A 21,084-nucleotide genomic window follows, 5' to 3' on the forward strand; every position below is an offset into this window, starting at 1 on the left:
CTGTTGCCATTCTCCCGCAGCACTGCTGTGTTTTACGTGGCACTCTGAGACCTAGACCTGCAAGACCCACCATGGGAAGTCTTGGCAGCCATTTTGAAAACAGTGCTAGGCAGAGTAGCAGCAGCAGGCAAGAAGCTACTAGACCACCAGTTCTCTTCAAGGTAAGGTGGTTAGTGTGTGGGGTCCCCAGAGTACTCTGTCCACCTCTGCAGTACAGTAAGGGCCTGGTGCCCATTTGGCAACCTATCCAAAATAAATTGTATGGTTGATATTAAACAATAAGATTTTAGTGTTGCTGAATATATTTGTTCACATGGATTCTGGGCTAAGGAGCTAGGTCTATCTGGAAGCCAAGTGTTAAATATTTGCATATATTTTCAGAATACTGATAGTATTGTTCTGTAATCTGGTGCATTTCAATGTTTTTGGCATGCAATTCCTGGAGGGTATTCAGTGTGTATATCATCAGTAGCAGATATTGGGCAGCTGATACAGCTGCACCACAGCCACACACGTGAAGGATTTCTTCCTTGCAGTGTCCCACTGTTCTTTTCCTGCCGACATAGGTGTTGCCCTGTACTTAAATGATTTTAACGTGCTCTGTTCTATTCCACGTCACTCCATACCATACCCCACCCTAGCTGCACCCATATTGTGACCCAGCCCCACCCAGGCATCCAAGCCTACTTAAGCACTATATCCTCTATTGGATTGACTGATAAATTTAAATGGGGCAGTGACTTTCCTCTGTCCAATCCAGTCTCCCCTCCTGTTCTTTTGCAGGAATCTGAGTTTTGGGGCTGGAGTAGCATACAGCTGTTCTGTTCCTGAAATTTGAGCCAGTAATTAAGACAGTTGGTGTGGAGTTCTGTGGGTTAAATCTTAAACACCCCTGCTATTGCCCTACCAGATGAGACCTTGCTTGTTTGAGCTGGTCCTGCCCAGGTTCAGCCAACTAACTAGAAGAGCTTGGGGGGGGGGGGGGGGGGAGAAGAAGAGAATGCACTTTAATCTAGAACTAAAGTCTGGTGACCCTGCTTTCCTCCCACTTCAAATAATGAGAAACAGTTGTGTGAAGTTATTTTTTATTTTGCTCAACACAAAAAGATTACAGCTCCATTAGAGGTGAAGTCTAGCTATCATTCTCACCCAGGCTCAACCTGTCAAAGAGGTACTCTCCCATGCCCACTTCTGCTGCCTTCAGCCTCTTCAGGTTTGTTAGGTGGTCTCCCAGCTTCTTGATAAGCTTCACTTCTTCTTCTAGAAAGCAGGACTCCAGGAAGTCACACATCTATCAAGAATTAAAATCAGAAAAAAAAAATTTACTGTAGTATTCTAAGCAAGCTGTACCTAGAGTCACTAGTCCCCACCCAAACATGTAGTTGCTGTGTGACTTGCACAGTTATTCTGATGGGTATTGTACAGTAGTTGAATTGGTACAATGTTTATAGACTAAAGGGAGCTATATAGTAACACTACCCCCCCCCCCAACAACTCCCCCCACCTTTAAGGGGGGATACATACATGGGGATCAACATGGTCTGTGGCAGTCTTGTGCAGATCCAGCAGAGCCTGGTTCACGGTCTTCTCCAGCTTTAGGGCAAACTCCATGGCCTGGGTGCCATGCTCCCACTCATCAGACTCTGGCTTCTGAAACAGGGTACAGGGGTGTTACGAGCACAGGAAACTGTTCCTTTATATTGCAAGAAAGGTGTCACCAGGTATAAGTTATTTCCCAGGGAAAATGTGGGCCTGCGAGATCTCTGACTGAATATTTTATAGACTTAAGTGCCATACTGTCTCCTAGTTTAAAGGGTACTTGATAGTAGGAAGGATTCAATATATTTATGCACTGGGCAGTGGCAGAACCACCACCTAACACCTTATGGTTAAAAGGTTCTACAGTCAAGCATGTATAACCAAGGTATCAATACCTTTGCCTTCCCCCATCTTACCCTCAAATTATGAGAAGGTAAGGAAGTTTGTCACAGGTTTTCCTCTTTTCTATTACCTTCACATCCTGCAGGACCACACGCCCCCCACGCTTGTTCTGAAATTTCAGGAATTGCTTTGACTGCTTGTGCTTCTCCTTGGACTGCTCCAGGAAGAACTCGGAGAACTTGGTCAGGGCCACATCATCCCGGTCAAAGTAATAGCCCTGAAAACAGGTAACAGCAACAAAGTCAAACATCCCAGGAGAAAGACCCCACTCTACACCAGTGGTGTAGCTAGGTGGGGCCGGGGCCGGGGCCGGGGCCTCCTCCCCCCCCCCCCCCCACCAGCTAAAGACTTCATCCAACGCTGGTCTGCAGAGGAACCAGCGCATTGCCTGCCCTTTTTTAATTCCCCTCATGCCGGACAGAGGGGGCAGAGACCAGAATGTGTCCCCCCCTCCCCCCCTGCTCTATACCCTCACACAGCCAAACTCCCAGATTAACTCGAGTCCAAGGAATCCCCTGCCTACACACTGAGCAAGGGCACAAGGGTTAACAGCATAATTTAAGGAGACAGGAGTGCAAGTTACAGGTTTAACACAGTATGTACAAAGGAAGTTTGTATCTGTAGGGAACTGGTGGGCAAGAAGTTTGCTTCTTGTCCACCAGTTCCCTACAGGTAGAGGAAGGTGAACATAAAGCAAGCATAAAAATAAACTTGGTCTGACTTTAACCACACAAAGAGCTACAGCCATACCAATGATATCCCCACCCCCTCCAATAAATAAGCTTTTAACTGCCATAGTACTTAAAGGCTTCTCCCATGTGTGTGAGATCTTCATTTAATTCCCCAAATCAGGGGCCTTGTGCAAGAAACTAGACCTGCTGGGACAACCTCTTCCTTCTCCCCATTCTGCTACATTCAAAGCTAGCGCCAACAACCAAGACATCAATAACCAGATTAAAGTTTAAGATTTAGCATCACATTAAGATACACTCCTTCTCCCACTCAGCAGAAAATTAAAGCCCAGAGTCATCAAAACCACATCATGCACAGCTAGTCAAATACCAGCCATTCAAGTATTCTGAGCAGCCCAGGAGAATCCATAGAGACAAATCTGTATATTTTCAAAGCACTTAGCCTTCCAAAGTTCCATAGAAACCTATGGAACTTTGGAAGGCTAAGTGCTTTGAAAATATGCCTCATTTAAAAGGCATGTGAAGGGCTGACTTCTGGATGAGTAGCCTTGTGGTTAGTGCAGCAGACTTTGATCCTGGGGAACTGGGTTCGATTCCCACTGCAGCTCCTTGTGACTGTGGGCAAGTCACTTAACCCTCCATTGCCCCAGGTACAAAATAAGTACCTGTATATATGTAAAGTGCTTTGAATGTAGTTGCAAAATACCACAGAAAGGCGGTATATCAAGTCCCATTTCCCTTTCATTAATGGGAGGGGGGAGGGAAACAAGAGCTGTATTTTAATTAATTAATTTAATGAGACCACAGACAAGATAGGGTCACAAGTATGATCTCTCAAGCTTCTGCTTCAAACCCAGAATGAAGGGGCTCCAGGCACCCTCCCTTCAGGCTGAAATGTTGGCATGAGCACAGCACTGGTCTCAGTCATCCAGCCCACCCACCATATAGTGCACAAGAATGAGGAAAGCTGTAACTTGTGGCAATAATACAGCCAGTTCTGCTCACCCACTTTGGTCTCAGGCCCACCCAAATACGGCACTTTTTTTTTTTTTTTTGTTTTAATTGAAAAAATAAACACAACGAACTTAAGCTCTCAGGAATTCCCTATAGCCAGAACAGGACTTTTTCAGCAGGCAGGGCTTGGGGAGCCAGCCTTAAACAAGGGTGCCAGATTTGGGTGGGCCCAGGTTCACCTGTGGCAGATTGTAAGGGAATAGGACAGGACAAGGTAATCAGGGAAGGAAATGTTGACTGTAGCTGAACACTCACAAGAAAATGTGAAGGAAAATAAAAAGAGAAGACCTGGAATAGAAAGACAATTAAGACCAAGAACTCCCTCCCCTTCAGCACCATAGTAGAAACCTCACCCTCACGTTTTCTGCTCAACTCCCACCGTTTCCAAGATGGGGAGATTGAATAAGAAATAACACGCCCTGTACATTACTCACAGCAAGCCAAGCCAACTGTTAAGGGTCTGAAGGGTCTGTGTGGTTTTTTTGCAGATGGTCCCACTTCCCACCTGTTGGCATATGGAAGTGGGGTCTTGCAGTCACCCATTCTCTGCAAGACGCAACTTTAACCAAGGGGAATTCACGAGGGTGTGGAACCTTTATGCATTCACACTGCCCTCACTCTCTACCCTACCAGGTATCATGGTGGGATTCTAGCTCCTTAAAAACATATGTTCTTCCCACTATTCCTCACACATACACAAATATCCCTTCCCTTTGTACTCACCACTGATAGGTAGGCATAAGATGCCTGCAGCAGCAGGTTCACCAGCCTGTTAACTCCAGCCTCACTTTCCTGATGGAAGTTCTGGCAAATCTGAGAAGTCATGATGGTAGTGGTAGAAATAGAAGACAACCTCCAGAAAGGCAGCAGATAACTTGGAAGAGATCAATCAGCACTAGTAAAGCAAAACTTAGAGAGATTTCCTGCAGTCTGAAGGTGTAAAGCTTGCTGGATTATGTTTATAGCCCAAAGAGGTGTCACCTGTTGATAGTTCCAACCAATTACCTCCACCCCCTCCCCCTGCTGGCAGATACAATGAGAAATCCTGCAGCACAAAGGCAAACACCATTATGCAGACTCACAGACACAATGAAAGGTGCACACTTTGTGTGCATATATACACACAAGCATATACTGTTGTTCCAGAATCAAATAGCAGATAACTGCCTGCTGCCAACTTCTACAAGAAGACACAGACTGAGCTTTCTATTCCACTTCTCCTCTCTACAGTATTTAAAACTGCAAACACATGATGGGGAACCAGAAATCTTACTAAGCTGAGGTGAGTGGGTGTCGCAGAACAAAGACACACTCAGGATGATTTCCTGCAGTTTGTAAATTCCTGTGAGTTCTCTGTGCGAGTGTGTGTATGTATATGGGGGCAGGGGGCAGGAAATCTAGAGTTTGGGATTTTAGACTTTTCAAAATCTGAGCTCAAGACAATTTACAAAGTCAGCTCCAACTGGTAGACCTAAACAGCTCACAATCTTGTCTGCTTGGTGATTCTCTCTGGGTGTTGCCTGCATATTTATGTGTATTAGAGCTGTTTCCATTCTATGACTCCCAGTACTCTCCTTATATCACTTTGTTTACAAGCTCCCTTCCTGCAGTGTAGCAATGGAATACTAAGCCCTGGCTGTGTGCAATTAATTGACAAAATTGGTCAGAGGCAGGTTTAAGTTCTGTTGAAGACTGGTTAGGGTGAGCTTTAGATAAGTCTTTGGTTCCTTCAGTACTGTGAAGGAAAGGGGAACAGAGTTACAATCCCCCCCCCCCCCCCATGCCCAACATCTCATTCTTCCTTTCCTATCTCCACCCAGGTTGGCAGAAGGAGGAAATCAGCATGATGTGAGTAGAGAATGACATGGGGGGGTGTAGATAGAATGTATTTGGATACAGGCAGCAGATGATGTTTTGTATATTCCTGAGAATCTAGCATGTGATGTTTTTGTTCTTTCCTGAGAAAGTAGCAGAATAGCAGGTGATGTTTGTACATTCCTGAGCAGGTTCACGAGCTGTTCATGTAGAGTTGTTCTTGTAAGCAATGCATGATCATGGTTGTGTAAGCAAAATGTAACCAATAGTAATGATAATACATGTAATATCCATGAATATTCATAGAGTATATAAGAAGGGGATTGACTCCCAAATAAAGAGTTTTTTTGCCCAGACACACGAGAGGAGAGTTATTTTGCAACATCTGGTGACCCCGACGTGATCGGTGAAAACGTGACGTACTTACTACGACTGGAACAGTCAGCGCGCCATTCCTTCTACGGAACACTGTAAGTATGGGGGGAAATTTAACATCATCACATAAACAACATGCACAGGAGCTATATACTATAACGCAAAGATATGGTTCCTCCCGAAATCCAATAACTCTTAAAGATATAGAGCGTTTAATTGAGGAAATAGTTTGTCAATGTCCCTGGTATCCAGAGAAGGGATCATTCGATCCTCAAACATGGGAAAAGATAGGGCAGCAGTTTCGTTTAGAGCCTAGAGTTTCGACTCCTATATTATTGACTTGGAGAGAGATATATTCTGCTATAGTAATTCTCTCTTCTGGATTGACAGGCATTACTAACGAAAATATATCCAACAAATTGCCAGGCAAGACCTGGTCTCTTTTACCTCCCGCGACTCTTGGACCTACACCTTCTCCTCCTTCTTGTCGGCTGGCCACCGATATGGGAAGGGAAGAGCAAAACAAAACTCCTGACTTTACTACTACTACCCCTAATAAACCAATTGAAAATATCCAAAACAACAACGCTAATGATAGCGTTATTATTACCAAAACACCAAAGAGCGTAGAACGACCTAGTTTAATTCAATTAGGTATACAGCAAGCACGAAAAAATGGTGAATTCATTTGGAACGATGATCTATGGGATAATTCGGAACCTAATCCTAATTTATACCCAGTTACTAGAACTACAACAATAGAGGCAGGGAACGAAACACATCATGCAGAATGGACTGCTCTACCTTATCAAGTTTTGAGAGAATTACGTAGAGCTATCGTAGAATCAGGTTTAAAAAGTTCATTTGTTCAAGGCATGATAGAAGGGATTAGTAACGGTTACTTAATGACTCCAAAAGATTGGAAAGACCTTTTCCGTATGCTGTTAACTCCTGCGCAATATGTAGTGTGGGATAATGAATATAAGCAAGCAGCACAACTTATCACTGGGACTAATTTGGTGCCTGATCAAATTTATGGATCGGGACCATTTTCAACCCTTGATATGCAAATTCAACAAAACGATACCTGTTTTCAAGCCATAGGCACTTGTATCTTGCGAACATTTAAAAGAACACCAGAAGGGAATAAACCAACAAAATCTTTTGCATCAATTAAACAGGGTGCAACCGAATCTTACCTTCAATTTGTTAATCGATTGCAGGAAGCTGTAACTAGGCAAATTGATAATCTTGATGCGCAAACAGAGTTATTGATTAAATTAGCCCAAGAAAATGCAAATTCAGATTGCAAAAAGGCATTGCAGACTGTAGCTCATCGCCCAGGAATTACTTTAGCAGATTTATTGAGCGCATGTGCAGATGTGGGGACTCATGGTTATTCTATGAATTTGTTAGCAGGAGCTATACAAAAAGGTAATAAGCCACAGGGGACGTGTTTTAATTGTAAGAAACCAGGACATTTTCGAGCTCAGTGTAGAGCCCCAGGAGGGGGTGCCAACTTTGCAAAAGGACCTTCTCGACCTTCTCGAAAATGTCCTCGATGTCAAAAAGGATATCATTGGGCCAATCAATGTCGCTCTAATCCAATTAATTCCACACCGCCACCCCCCAAAAAACTTTGCTCCGGGTTAACTCCTAACCTCGGTCCAAAGGGAGTGCAAGGGTCTTTTGCTCATAGTACTACTGCTACACAAGGTAGTGCAGGAATTGACCTTATTGCAGCGGAATGTAAAACTGCCATCTTACCTCATGAAGTTTTGGTATATAATACTACCTTTAAAGGACCCATTCCAGCGGCTACTGTAGGTTTAGTATTACCTCGCTCCTCTGCATCGAAGGCAGGTATTCATGTTATCCCTGGAGTTATTGATGCTGATTACACAGGCATTGTTAAAATTCAAGTATGGTCCTCATCACCTTTAACAATTTCTCCCGGGGACTCGTGGGCACAATTAATTATTTTACCATATTTTACAGCACCTATTCCTTCTACTGTCTCTCGTACAGGGGGCTTTGGATCTACGCGACAGGTAAGTGCAGTTTTAAAACCGGTTTCTAATGCACGACCCACTGCTCAATTTTATTGCAACAAAAGCCCTTTGTTGGTATATTAGATACCGGGGCGGATGTTTCTGTCATAGCTTATAAACAATGGCCTGTGGAATGGCCCATTGAAGATACTTCACATGTGACAGGAATAGGGGGAACTCAGTCAGCCTCCCAAAGTTCTCAATGGTTATCTATTACATATCCTAACGATACCAAGGTTCTAGGACATATTAAGCCCTGTATTTTACAAGTACCCTTTAATTTATGGGGTCGTGACCTTTTGGAACAATTAGATGCATCATTGATCCTACCTGATTAACAGTTCATAAATATGTCTTTTTCTCTTCCTTTGGAATGGAAAACTGACAAACCTGTTTGGGTAGAGCAGTGGCCGATTACCAGAGAAAAACTGTTGATTTTACATCAATTGGTACAATCTGAACAAATGGCACGTCAAATTTACCTCTCCACAAACCTCTGCTCAACGTTCAGAGCTTGCTGCCATCATCCTGGCTCTTTCTTTATTTTCAGATCAACCACTGAATCTTATTGTTGACAGTCAATATTGTGCTAATCTTGTCCGTCGCATGCCCGACAGTTATGTATCATTCAAAATGGATGCCTCTTTTTATGCTTTACTGTTAACCCTCCAAGGTTACTTGGAGAATCGCCTTTCTTCTCTCTTTATAGGTCATATCCGCAGTCATCAACCTTTTCCTGGTGGTCTGTCTGAAGGGAATGCTCGAGCGGATCGCCATCTTCATTTTTTCTCCACAGCACACTGCAGTCATGAACTTCATCATCAAAATGCACCTAGCCTAGCTCGCCAGTTTCAAATTTCTTTAGAAGAAGCTAGAGCTATTATCAAAAATTGTCCACAATGTTCCTTTTCAGCTCCTACTACCTTTTTTCCTGGAGTTAATCCTCGTGGTCTGGAAGTTAATAGCCTCTGGCAAATGGACGTTACTCACTTTCCCCCTTTTGGTCAATGGTCTAAGCTTCATGTGGTTGTTGATACTCATTCTGGATTTTTGTGGGTCACTGCACAAAAAGGGGAAACTACATCTCATGTCCGCTCTCATCTTCTCCAAGCTTTTGCGGTCATGGGTGTTCCTAAAACTCTCAAGACAGACAATGCCCCTGCTTATACTTCCACCTCCTTACAGGAGTTCCTGACCCTCTGGCATATTGAGCACCTTTTTGGTATCCCCTATAACTCCACTGGTCAAGCTATTGTTGAACGTGCTAATCGCACACTGAAAACTGCTTTAAGTAATCTGACTACAAAAAAAGACGGTATTCTCCGTCATAGAGTAAGCATTGATGAATGCTTAGCACAAATCCTTTACACACTGAATCATCTCAATCTCATCAATAATCCTGCTACAAAAACTTTTTCTTCCAGATTTGAACAACATTTTCGTACTCCTGCCCCACCTTTATCTCGTCCTTTGGTCATATACCGACAACTACCTTCTGATCAGTGGAGTTCCCCTGTGCCTCTCCTTACCTGGGGTCGTGGTTACGCTGCTGTTCAAACAGATTCTGGCCCGGTGTGGATTCCAGCAAAGTGGGTGAAACCTCATGTCGTGGCATCAAGGTCTTCACAACCCAATTCCCAATTTCACACTCACCCTTCAAGGACCGCAGATGCAAACACGCAAACGGTCAGTGACTCGTCAACCTAATGCTCCTGTTACTTGGGGACAAATTAAAGCCTTGAGTCAACAAGCTACAGAGACTTTAGAAAAAGCTCATATTGAAAAGACTGATGATAACTTCGTAGTGGCTATTATTGCAGCGCTTAATGCTAATTCCATTACATTGCTTCTACTGTGTTGTTGTTTGTACATACCTTGTGGACAGTCACAATTACTTCCCACAAAAAATATTTGGGAAGCGTTTGCAATTTCACTGAACCAAACTGATTTCTGTCTTTCTCATCAAAAGGCAGTTGGAGAAGTTTTGGCAACTTGCCTGATTCCAGTATGTCATGATCCTAAAGATATGCAAAATGATACTTGGTTTTATTCACAGCTTCCTGTTAATTCATCCTATCGAAATGCTTCTTATGAATACCATAATTGGGGAACACAAACCCTGTTGCCGCCTACTTTGGCAATGCATGTGAGAACCAATCAAATAGCTAGTATCAATATGACATGTGCTCGTATGGTTAATTGTACCCGATCAAATTGTGTTAATTTTGGACCAACTTTGTTAAATTGTAGCTCCTACGAAAATGTTTCATATATTTATAAATTTACTCATTTACCCCCTGGCTGGTTTTGGTCATGTGGAATGTATACCTTTAATTATATTCCAGCTAATATATCTGATGGTACTACATGCTGTCTAAGTCGACTCACTATGGTACTTCCCAGTAAACATATTTTATTTTCTAACTCCTCACATATGCGATCCAAGCGTATGACCCTTGCTGCCAATTGCAATGATAATGTTAAATTTCTGAGTCAAACTGAATATCTGGCACTTGCATTTTCATTAATAGGTGTCCCTGCATTGGCAGCGGCAAATGCAAAAAATATTCGTGAATTAGCCTGTTGGGCAATTAAATCAATCAATGCAACCTCCACTGCTATTAGTTTACTTAATGCTGAGCAACAGCAATTACGTCATGGAGTTTTACAAAATCGAGCAGCCATTGATTATCTTTTATTACTTAACCATCATGGTTGCGAAGAGTTTCAGGACATGTGCTGTTTTAATTTATCTGACAATTCAAAGGCCATTGACAAACAATTAGCTTTCCTACGGAATTTAACTACTCATATTACTATTCATAATAACCTACTCTCTGATGTATGGGATCAATTGTGGCAATGGATCCCTTGGACCTGGCTCCGCCCTATTATCCAGTATTTAGTCATTGGTATTTTTGTTTTCACTATTTTTTGCTGTTGTATACAATGCATTCCTAACCTTTTTTCTTTATGTTTTCCTCGTCCATTCGCTCCAACACGTCACTCTGCTCAATATGTTTATAAGCTATTACAAACATCTCCACCTCCATCTCCAGCTGGCACACCACGGAGATTTCATTAAAAAAAAAAAAAAAAAAAAAAAGGTGGAGATGTAGATAGAATGTATTTGGATACAGGCAGCAGATGATGTTTTGTATATTCCTGAGAATCTAGCATGTGATGTTTTTGTTCTTTCCTGAGAAAGTAGCAGAATAGCAGGTGATGTTTGTACATTCCTGAGCAGGTTCACGAGCTGTTCATGTAGAGTTGTTCTTGTAAGCAATGCATGATCATGGTTGTGTAAGCAAAATGTAACCAATAGTAATGATAATACATGTAATATCCATGAATATTCATAGAGTATATAAGAAGGGGATTGACTCCCAAATAAAGAGTTTTTTTGCCCAGACACACGAGAGGAGAGTTATTTTGCAACAGGGGGGGGGGGGGGGGGGAACATGTGGTTAACCATGGGGACAGGAATGGGGACAGAGCCCATGGGGATGTGACAGGGATGGGGACAAACTTTAGGTGACACTCAACAAAACAGTGCAGAAATGACCAGTGAGTAATCAGGTAAATCAATACAAACTCTTTTGAATACTAGTCGGTTGTGAGCTTATCAAACCTCTCAAGGTGTTTTGTTTTATCAAGGAGAAAACCCTCAGAAACCTAATAGATTTAAGAAAATCCTAGGTTTACAATGGCAACAATTGTGTGCCATTGTTAAGCTTCTATCATTGGGAAAAACTTCTTGTAGTTAGAATATTACTTTTTATTTCTTTTTAATTGCCTTTCAAAAAGCTCCAATACATATTGTATATATATCTCTTAAGTATTGCCTTAGACTCTATGGCTTAGACTCAATGCATCAGCGCCAGATAACAACAACAGCACTTAGCTTAAAGTCCAACGGGACCGCCGTTTCACCCGTGTGGCTTCCTCAGTAACATGCGCTGTGTTGTATGGGTTGCAGAGGTCTACAAAAAGCAAAAAAAAAGTAATTACAAAACCCATTATGGATTAAGCTTTCTCTCTCTAAAGTTGGTGCACTTACTTTCAGTTGTCATTATACTGACAAAATGGCACCTGCGCGTCACATGCCGGCATTTCACTTTAAATAGGTTACTCTTATAAGCTGATCTTAAAGAAACAGGCCTATATGATGTATACCTAGTAAAATACATGTCAATCTATTTTACTGTGTAAACCCTCTGGTTGTAAAGTGTTCAATTTAAATGTCCATTTTGCTTCTCTTCTTTGCAATTGCAATTTTCTATTGCCTCCTCTGTGGTTTCTTCCCTCTACCTTATCTAAAATACAACACTTCAGATCTTCGAAGGAGTGTTTCTTGTCGGTACAATGCTCTACTAATGGTTCTTTCATGTTTTTTCTATTGATGTTGGATTTATGTTCAAGCATCCTGATCCTAAAGGCTCTGGTTGTCATCTCCACATACAATTTATCACAGGGACATTGAATGACATATACAACATTCGGTTTTGCAATTGGTGCAGTGAGTTAAAGGATGTTCATGATTATTCTTTATAACTTTGAAGATTTTTGTCTGTATGGTAATTTTGCAAATCTGACACGTACCACACTTGAAATGCCCCCTGGTCTTTGGATGCACTCTGGTTAATGTTGGCAAAGCCGCAGGGCATAATTCTTCCTTCAGATTTTTACATCTTGCAAATGCAATTCTCAAATTGGGTTTCTGAAATATGGGATTAATTTGCCTGATCTCCCAGCGACTCTTCAATATTTTGGTGATTTCAGGACTTGATGAATTATATTTCATGGCCATGGTGCAGATATCACTACATTTTTCTTTCTTACTCACGCTTGATAATAAAAGTTCCCTGTTGTATTTTCCTCTCTTGTATGCCTTTTTAACGTAAGTTTAGGATAACCTCTCTCTAATAATTTGACGGTTAAATCTTTAGCTTGTCTTTTATACGTGTTCTGATCAGAACAGATTCTGCGAATTCTTAACATCTGTGAAATAGGTAAACTGTTCTTTAATTGTGTAGGATGACAACTGTCTTGATGTAAGAATGTATTTCTATCAGTGGATTTTTCATACACTCTGGTTGAAACTTTTCTGTTTTGAACAGTGAGATCAACATCTAAAAAATGAATGGAAGCTGCTGAGTATTGCGTTGTGGACTGTATCTGATCATTGCAGCTGTTGAGCCATTTGTGGAACTGCATTAGCTCATCTGATGTACCTCCCCACAGCATGAAGACATCATCAATAAACCTCCACCATTTGTGGATTTTACAAACAAATGGGGAGGCTTCAATCCATTTTTTTTCAAAGGACGTCATATATAAATTTGCAATTGAAGGTGCAAATGCTGCACCCATTGCGACACCGCTCTTCTGTAAATAGAAAACTCCATTGAATAGGAAATAATTCTCCTTAATGGCTATTCTAGTTAAAGCCATGAGGAAGTCTGTGGGTATAATTTGTGGTCGATCTGTGGAATCAAGCACCTCCTTCACTACTCTTAGTGCTTCATTTTGAGGGATGGACGTATATAATGAGTTGACATCTAGTGTCATCCTGGGTGTCTCTAGCATTTAGCATGCGCTAAAAATGCTAGCAAGCCTTATTAAACAGGGCCCTTTGTCTCCGTGTCATTCTCTAAATGCTTGAGACTAGCCTTAACCAGGCCGTTCCAAATAGATGAAACAGCATCTATGAAATGCTAGTATCAATATGTAAAAACTAAACACAATCATTGGTACTTAGTCATCTGGACTATTGTAACTCACTTTACGCCGGCTGCAAAGAGCAAATACTTAAAAAACTCCAAACAGCCCAGAACACGGCAGCCAGACTAATATTCAGCAAATCAAAATACGAAAGCGCAAAACCCCTACGTGAAAAACTACACTGGCTCCCACTCAAAGAACGCATCACATTCAAACTTTGTACCCTAGTCCATAAAATCATCCATGGTGACGCCCCAGCATATATGTCAGACCTAATAGAACTACCACCCAGAAACGCAAAAAAATCTTCTCGCACATTCCTTAATCTTCATCCTCCCAAGTGCAAAGGCTTGAAATACAAATTAATGCATGCATCAACCTTTTCTTATACAAGCACACAGCTCTGGAACGTGTTGCCACGCAACCTGAAAACAGTCTATGAACTGACCAACTTCCGCAAACTACTGAAAACCTATCTCTTTGACAAAATATATCACAAAGATCAACACGTGTAACTGCATTATCTCTAATATATCCAGAAATGTTCTTTTTTTTTTAATTTATAAGAAGTCTTTATTGAACATTGGTAAAGACTACAAATTATATGCAGCTGAGAACCAAACATTACACTATATCAGTCTCCTATTAAAACAAACTTAAAATATTTTTGGCACGAACAAAACCTTCAAGTACCACACCATTGCTATAACAGTAACTCATTATACTTCCAACTTTTTTATTTTTTTATACATAAATCTCCCCTAAATCTACTCCACCCCACTCCCCTCGTTCCCCTATCATCCCCCTATCCAGAAATGTTCTTTAATGTCTTTTGCTTTAAAACTATCATGTATTTCACCACCATGTAACCCAAAACCCTCTGTAAAACCAATTGTATGTTCTCTTCTACCTCCAGCATCCATGACGAATTGTAAGCCACATTGAGCCTGCAAAGAGGTGGGATAATGTGGGATACAAATGCAATAAATAATAATCTTAGACAACTGGCAACTGAATTCAATGACAAAAAAAATGCAGAAGCTGCTTTTGTATTTAAATTAAGCACTATCTTGTCTGCTGATCAGATTCTGACCATCCGCAATGTCCTTCCATCATGTGCCCAGTTGCACAAGCATCTTACTGTTACTGGAACAGATTCATCCATTGTTGCTGGCATCAAAGAGCATTTCCATTGACACTTATTTTCCTGTTCATCCACTACACAGTGTTGGCTCTCTTCTACACCCACATCTGAAAGACAATTCAATTGTCTTCCCAGATGATGTAAAAACACAGGGAACTGAATCTTTGAGATGGTTGTATCAAAACCAGATTGAAATGGAAGGCTCCACGAACATCAACAACTCAGGATCCTCCACAATCCACATTCCCAGAAAGCATAATCTCTGTGAAAGAGCCCCCCTCCAAAAGAATGAAAATGGATGTTAGCAGTTTTATGAGTGACTTGTATGGAACAATGCCTCCTTTGAAGGCTATTGTTAATGAATTAGACAGTTAATTTTTGTTCGAGTGAAGCAAATGACAAAGTTTAGATTTTTTAGAAAAACATGCAAAAGTGCTGGCCCAAACTGGCAAAACTTGCACAGGGGGATCCTCTGCATTCCTGCTACCAGCATGTCTTCTGAGAGGACTGTGGAAAACAGGAGAGCTAGACTGAATCCTGAGATTGTTGATGACTTATTCATTCACAGATTAAAAAATCATAACAGTGCTTCGTAGGGCATATTTTTCCCCTGCTAGGAAATATAGAGTGGGTTGTATGTTTTACCCCCCCCCCCCCCCGGACATTTTAAGAGTGGATTTAGGGTTCCTTAGGATAGTAGAAATCAACTATTGTTGGGTTTGGAAGAGTAGAGGGTGGTGGGGGAGGGGGGGTTATTATAGTTGCTGGTTGTTATTATTGATTTCTATTTGTGATTTATAAACAATAGTTGCACAGAATATTGTTCCTTTTTGTACTTTAATAAAAAGATTTAAATATAAAATCGTGTTTGAGACTTGTGCAGATGAGGACAGAGCCCCTAGGGACGGATACAGGATGGGGACAGGGAAGAACGTTGTTCCTGTGTCATGCTGTAGATATGAGGTCTTCCTGGACAGGTCCGTGCTGCCAGGGCTTTCACCTCCTCCAATTACTACCTGTTACAGGGCACAGGAAGCAGCAGGGCTGGAGTGTGAGCTTGGCACCAGGGTCAGTGCAACAAGGTAAGCAAGATAAGCATGGCAGGAGGTTCCATTCCTGCTCCCCCTCCCAAACCTTGGCTCCCTTCTGCCATGCTTCCCATGTTACCATGTTATGCTGACCTTGGGAACAGCCTTACTGTGAGATTCCAAGTCTGTCCCTGCCCCAGCTGTCTTCTGGAGGAGCATTGTATAGCCTGTACCTGTCCCTCTATTATATCCCTTATCCTTCCTGCACCAGCTGTGCTGTGGATTAGTACAGTTTGGGGGCTCCAGACCTTTTCCTGTCCCTGTCCCTCTTCTGCTCTGGAGAACTGCATTGATCTGAGTCAACTACAGACCCACAGTACCTGACTGAGTGCCCAGTTAGCTCTGGATGGATGGGGTAGAGGAGGTGCAATGGGTGGCACTGGGGATGTATTGCATGTGTTATTGAATGGATACTTAAGTGGACATAAGTCATGTAAATGACAGTATTCTAGTCACTTGCACACAAAAGTGAGTGCTTATGACCTCTTATAGAATACTGAATAAGGGAAAAGCATGCATTACTCTTTAATGCATTTACTTTACTGGTGGGTGTGTACATGGGTGGCACACACAAGAATGCCTGTAAATGATAGAATATTATAATTTGCATGCATTCATGCACACATCTAGGCACAGGCATTTATACCAGCTTAGATGTACACGAATTCTCTATCATTTGCACTATTACTCTAAAGAAAAGCAGGCCTCTACTTTTCTTTACAGAAGTGGCCTAAAATAGGCACCATAACCAGCACCTAGAGAAGGAGCCCTGTTAAATAATTGCCCTCTTAGATACTAGTATCTCTCTTTGGTGGTGATCACTGGTAAGTATCTGGGGATAAGTGGCATGGAAGCTCTCTACTTATGGGATCCAGCTAGGAATTTATGACTTATCTTGGATTGATCGCTGTTGAAAACAGGAAACTAGGTTTGATGAACGTGTGGTCTGATGTAAGATGACATTTCTTATATTATTATATTCTGTAGAGGAACATAGTGGGGAACCAGTACTGTGCAGACATTTCTGATGATAGCATGGCTGCCCTTAATCTAGAGATTGGACCCCTCTGCTAGCCCAGGCTCATGTCCTGAGTTCCCCATGGCCTGTCCAGGACTTAAGCTTTATACAGAGGGACCAGGTGCTTTCTTTACTATTTTTACCAACCCCTTTCATCTTCCTTTCCCTGCCTCTGTTTTTATCTCCTGTTTCTTATTCTCCCCTCTTCCATCTTTGGTTCTCTTTCTCCCTCTGCTTCACTCCCTTTTACCTCCTCCACACTTCTCCCTCTCAGTCTCCCTGTTATCTTGTCTATCTTTGCCCCCCTTTTCTCCTATTTCCTTGTTTCTTTCTCCCTGCTTTCCACTGCTTTCCTTCCAGAAGAAGGGGAAAACTGGACCTACTGTCTGGAGGGATGGGGGAGGAGAGGAAGCCATGCTGGACCTATTGGGGAGGAAGGAGAAAGAGATGCTGGCAGAAGAGAGAAAGATGAAGGATCTGGTTGGGCGGGGGGGGGGGGGGGGGGGGGGGAAGGAGCCAGTGAGCTGCTGGACCTGCTGGTGGGTGGGGGGAAGGAGACATCCAAGACCTGCTGGGGAGGAAGGAGAAGGAGAGATTTTTGACCTAGTAGGGGATAGGGGGAAGAGAAGAGATAGGTACAGAGGAATAGACATCAAGATAGCGGTGATGTGTTTGATAGAGAGGCCTAGTGCCCTCTTCATCCCAAGCTTGACAGACAGATTATCCGGCCCTAGCAAATCTTTAGGAGAACCAGTGTTTCTACTCCGATAACTCCCTGCCCTTAAAACTAAAGTGAAGTAAAAATTTAAAAGCAGAGTTTGGGGGAGAGCATGTAATTCGGAATATCTGCCTTGGGTGCAGAAACATGTTCTGGTGCACAATTCACATAATTGGCCAATTGCAGAGAGAGAAGACACACAGAAACAAATAACAGAATTACAGAATTGTTTTGCCCCTATTGAAACCACTGATTTGTTATTCTAAACTGACTTGCTAAAAACAGAAGAGATTAGAGTCCACAAATGCAGCAGAATCATTAAATCGGGTCCATTGTAAGCTCTTTGAGCAGGGACTGTCTTTTTTTGTGTATGGTGTACAGCGCTGCGTATGCCTTGTAGCCTACAGAAATGATAAATAGTAGTAGTAGTAGTCCATGACTTTTTCCATCTTATCTTGCCTGTTGTTCTCCTGCTGTATCTCTTCAAATCCACCTTAAGGAGGTGGATCCCACAACACTACCCTAGCCGGGACACCTTGCACATGCTCAGCTGCTTTCTCTTCTTGTAGAGTCTGCAGGACTGAAAAAAAAAAGCACAAAGCATTCAGGAAAAAAAAAAAAAAGAAAATGTCTGCATCCTCAGAAGTAGAAACCCTTGCAAGCCCCTGCCACAGTTAAGGGAAGGGTGGGATTTTATCTGAGCCACTGAGACACGAGCTCAGTTTAGTTCGGGTTGTTTTTTTGTTTCATCTTTTCGGGGAACAGAGAAATCTCCAGCCTGAATCCATCCCAGCAGCTGCAGAATTCAGAGGGAAAGCAGGAGGGAAATGTCTGCCATGGATTCTGATCAGGTAAGAAATTCCTCTGTCTCATCTTGGACAGAGGGTGCCAACACTAAAAGGTAAACGTTTCCCTTTTCTGCTTTTTTCCAGCCTTCCCTCTTTATTCCCCTGTTTGTTTGTGGAGCAGGATTCAGATCCCACTTAATTTGAGCTTGGGCAAGTTATTTCATACTTGAGTGTTTAAGTTGTGGTAAAATAGCAGGTTTTTTTTTTTTCATTTTTATCTCAGAAAAATTCTAGCACAAGTTACTAACTTACAGAACATGAGTATCTGTCAAAAATAATATCAAAGTGACTGAAATGTAAGAAGCATGCATTGGGTAAAGAGGTAGTGCTGTGGGCCACCTATAGACCTCGACTCAGATGAGGAAGTGAACACAGATCTGGCTGAAGACACACAAAAGGTTGGAATGAAAGGCAGAGTGGCATTGATAGAAGACTCTTAGGGGGTCTTTTACTAAAGCTTAGCTCAAGTTATCTGCAGCAGGGAAAAGACCCCCTTAGGACCCAACGTACAGAATTTACCGTGGCAGCAACATGAGATTTAGACGAGATCAACCCAGTTTAGTGAGGATGGGATTCTGCGAGACATGCAGGCTCTTTTCCGTTCCCAGCCAGATGCACTAACTCCACGGAAAGAGCCCTTCCCATAGCGAATCGGTAAAAGATGGGCATGCATGAAAGAAATCGCATGCAAATGAGCTGCTCGCTGTTAGCTCATTTGCATGTGATTTCCTTCCTAAGGAGGGGAAGCCAGTCGGCCAGCTGAGCATGCGCAGAGGAGCCAAGCGTTATGCTGGCTGCTGTGCACATGCCAAAGATGGCTTCATACACGCAGACAAGCTACATGTATAATAGCCGTCAAATCGCCGGGCATTTTGTGCAGCAGTGTCACAACTGTCAGGAATGGTGAACCCTTGGACCAAACCTGGAGCTTTGGCAGACAAATCACCTAGGCTGGCACAGGCAGGAATCAGAACAGACTGGACATTTCAAAGCGTGTTTTTTGTTTGTATTTACAACGTGCTTAGCAGATGACAGGGATAGTTAGCAGCCTTTACTCCTTGTCTGCTCTTCCCCTAAAGGCATCTGGCCACAGGAATGCCCTAACCAGGGCTTTTTTTGAGGGGGTGCTTGGGGGTACTGAGTACCGGCACCTTTTCCATTGTCTGCTAAAATTGACCCATGGACCCTAAGTTTTAATGATAGAGCTCAGGCTCTACATACCAATTCTGTCTTGTAATAGATTCTGTGACTGGTTGCAGGGGGCCTGGCTATAGTGGGGTGGGTCCCTCAGTGATCACCCCACTCTTGAAGGGTGGCCTAGCATTTGAGTATCAGCACCTTTTTTGCTAGAACAAACACACTGGCCCAAACTTCCCTGTTTTGATGGCATCCTTCAAAGATACCTTACTTTGAACTATGTGCTTCTGAATCCCCCAGGTTCTAATTTAAAGGTTGCCGTATGTCCTTTTCAGATATTACCACCAGCAGCCTGTTCCTACCCTGGTTAAGTGGAGCACATCTTTTTGAAATAGGTTTCCCCCCTGCCCAGAATGTTGTCCAATTCCTAACAAATCTAATTCTCTCTTCCCTACATCATCTCTTCCACATATTGAGACTCTGGAGCTCTCTTGAGTCCTGCATGTGGAACAGGAAACATTTCTGAGAATGATATCCTGGATTTCAACTTTCCATCTAAGAGGCTTTAAATCTGGTTTCCAAAACTCCCATCCACACTTTCCTATGTTGTTGGTACTAAGGAGGTTAGATTGAGAACAGGAGACTGTACAAGGCTATCTAGCCCATTATATGGGTTGAAGCCAGTAGGCGGAGATTGCAGTCACACTGGTTCACCCAAAACAATAGCAAACACTATTGAAAACAATAGCCAAAGATTATCAGAAATAATGGACAGCCTATGTGTGGTCCATCTGTAAAAAGTCTAAAGCTGTTCCAGTTGAATAGGCAGTGCCTTAAAAGGCGGAGGACAAAAGTTTCTTTTTTGTTGTTGTTTTTAATTTATTTGAAAGCTTCCCATATGTAGATATAAATATGAGGATATCCTGTTTACTGATGGGTTAATCAGTTGTTATCTACCTTGGGAAGCCAACTGTTATAAAGATTGGAAGTAAAATTTAACTCATTCTTTCATCGGAGCAAATGGAATCCAATCTTCACCTCATCTCTTTTGTTCAAATTGATTATTCTGTTTTGAGCGTGTTTCAGGGAGAAGTGGTTTTCATAAGTCAAAATAATAAAAATAAATATTTTCTTTCATGCAGATCTCTCATTTGTTTAAACATAACTAAATGAGCTATAAGCTCCTATTGCAGTCTATTGGTTTTCTTATATTTTGTCTGTGTGATGACTTATACTGTGCCAAAACTAGAAATACTTTGAGACAGAATTCAGTAACATCCAAAACTTATTTTTTTTTTAAATGTTTTAATCATCTTTATTCAAAGCACAACATGTTGGTAGATAAGCTTCATATAGAACAATAAAAAAAAAAACAGTGAACCGTCCAACATGGCTCAATAACAACATTTTCAGAGAATATAAGATGAATCAATATTTTTTGAATGGTGCCGTCCATGTTTCTGAATGCATGTTATTTGTAGCTAATTTTGTTAGTGTTTTGTTGCCCTTTTGGCAACTT

The 21,084-nt window shown here is 42.0% G+C and overlaps 2 protein-coding genes across 2 annotated transcripts in view; one reads left to right on the forward strand and one right to left on the reverse strand.

Moving 5' to 3' along the window:
* Positions 1-1,078: 1,078 nt before the first annotated feature.
* Positions 1,079-4,575, reverse strand: LOC115460183 (ferritin light chain, oocyte isoform-like). Its single transcript, XM_030190016.1, has 4 exons — positions 4,371-4,575; positions 2,012-2,158; positions 1,525-1,650; positions 1,079-1,291 (listed from the first exon to the last, which is right to left on the reverse strand). Exons 1-4 carry the CDS (start codon positions 4,470-4,472, stop codon positions 1,133-1,135), a joined length of 534 nt encoding a protein of 177 aa, XP_030045876.1. The 5' UTR covers positions 4,473-4,575; the 3' UTR covers positions 1,079-1,132.
* A 307-nt stretch (positions 4,576-4,882) lies between these two features.
* Positions 4,883-21,084, forward strand: part of LOC115460184 — a 56,292-nt gene continuing 40,090 nt past the window's right edge. The window contains exon 1 of the mRNA XM_030190017.1: positions 4,883-4,929. The gene's annotated coding sequence lies outside the window, so the exon portion shown is untranslated. The remainder of the gene's footprint in view (positions 4,930-21,084) is intronic.

This window comes from Microcaecilia unicolor, chromosome 1 (genome assembly GCF_901765095.1).
Source record: "Microcaecilia unicolor chromosome 1, aMicUni1.1, whole genome shotgun sequence".
Classification (NCBI taxonomy): domain Eukaryota; kingdom Metazoa; phylum Chordata; class Amphibia; order Gymnophiona; family Siphonopidae; genus Microcaecilia; species Microcaecilia unicolor.

Bases quoted from the DNA above. Each gene is read 5' to 3' on its own strand.
- LOC115460183 (XM_030190016.1), bottom strand. From the start codon at position 4,472: ATGACTTCTCAGATTTGCCAGAACTTCCATCAGGAAAGTGAGGCTGGA. The intron at 2,159-4,370 runs GTGAGTACAAAG...ACCTGTTTTCAG, and splicing joins CTTATGCCTACCTATCAGTG to GGCTATTACTTTGACCGGGA. The intron at 1,292-1,524 runs GTATGTATCCCC...AATTCTTGATAG, and splicing joins CAGACCATGTTGATCCCCAT to ATGTGTGACTTCCTGGAGTC.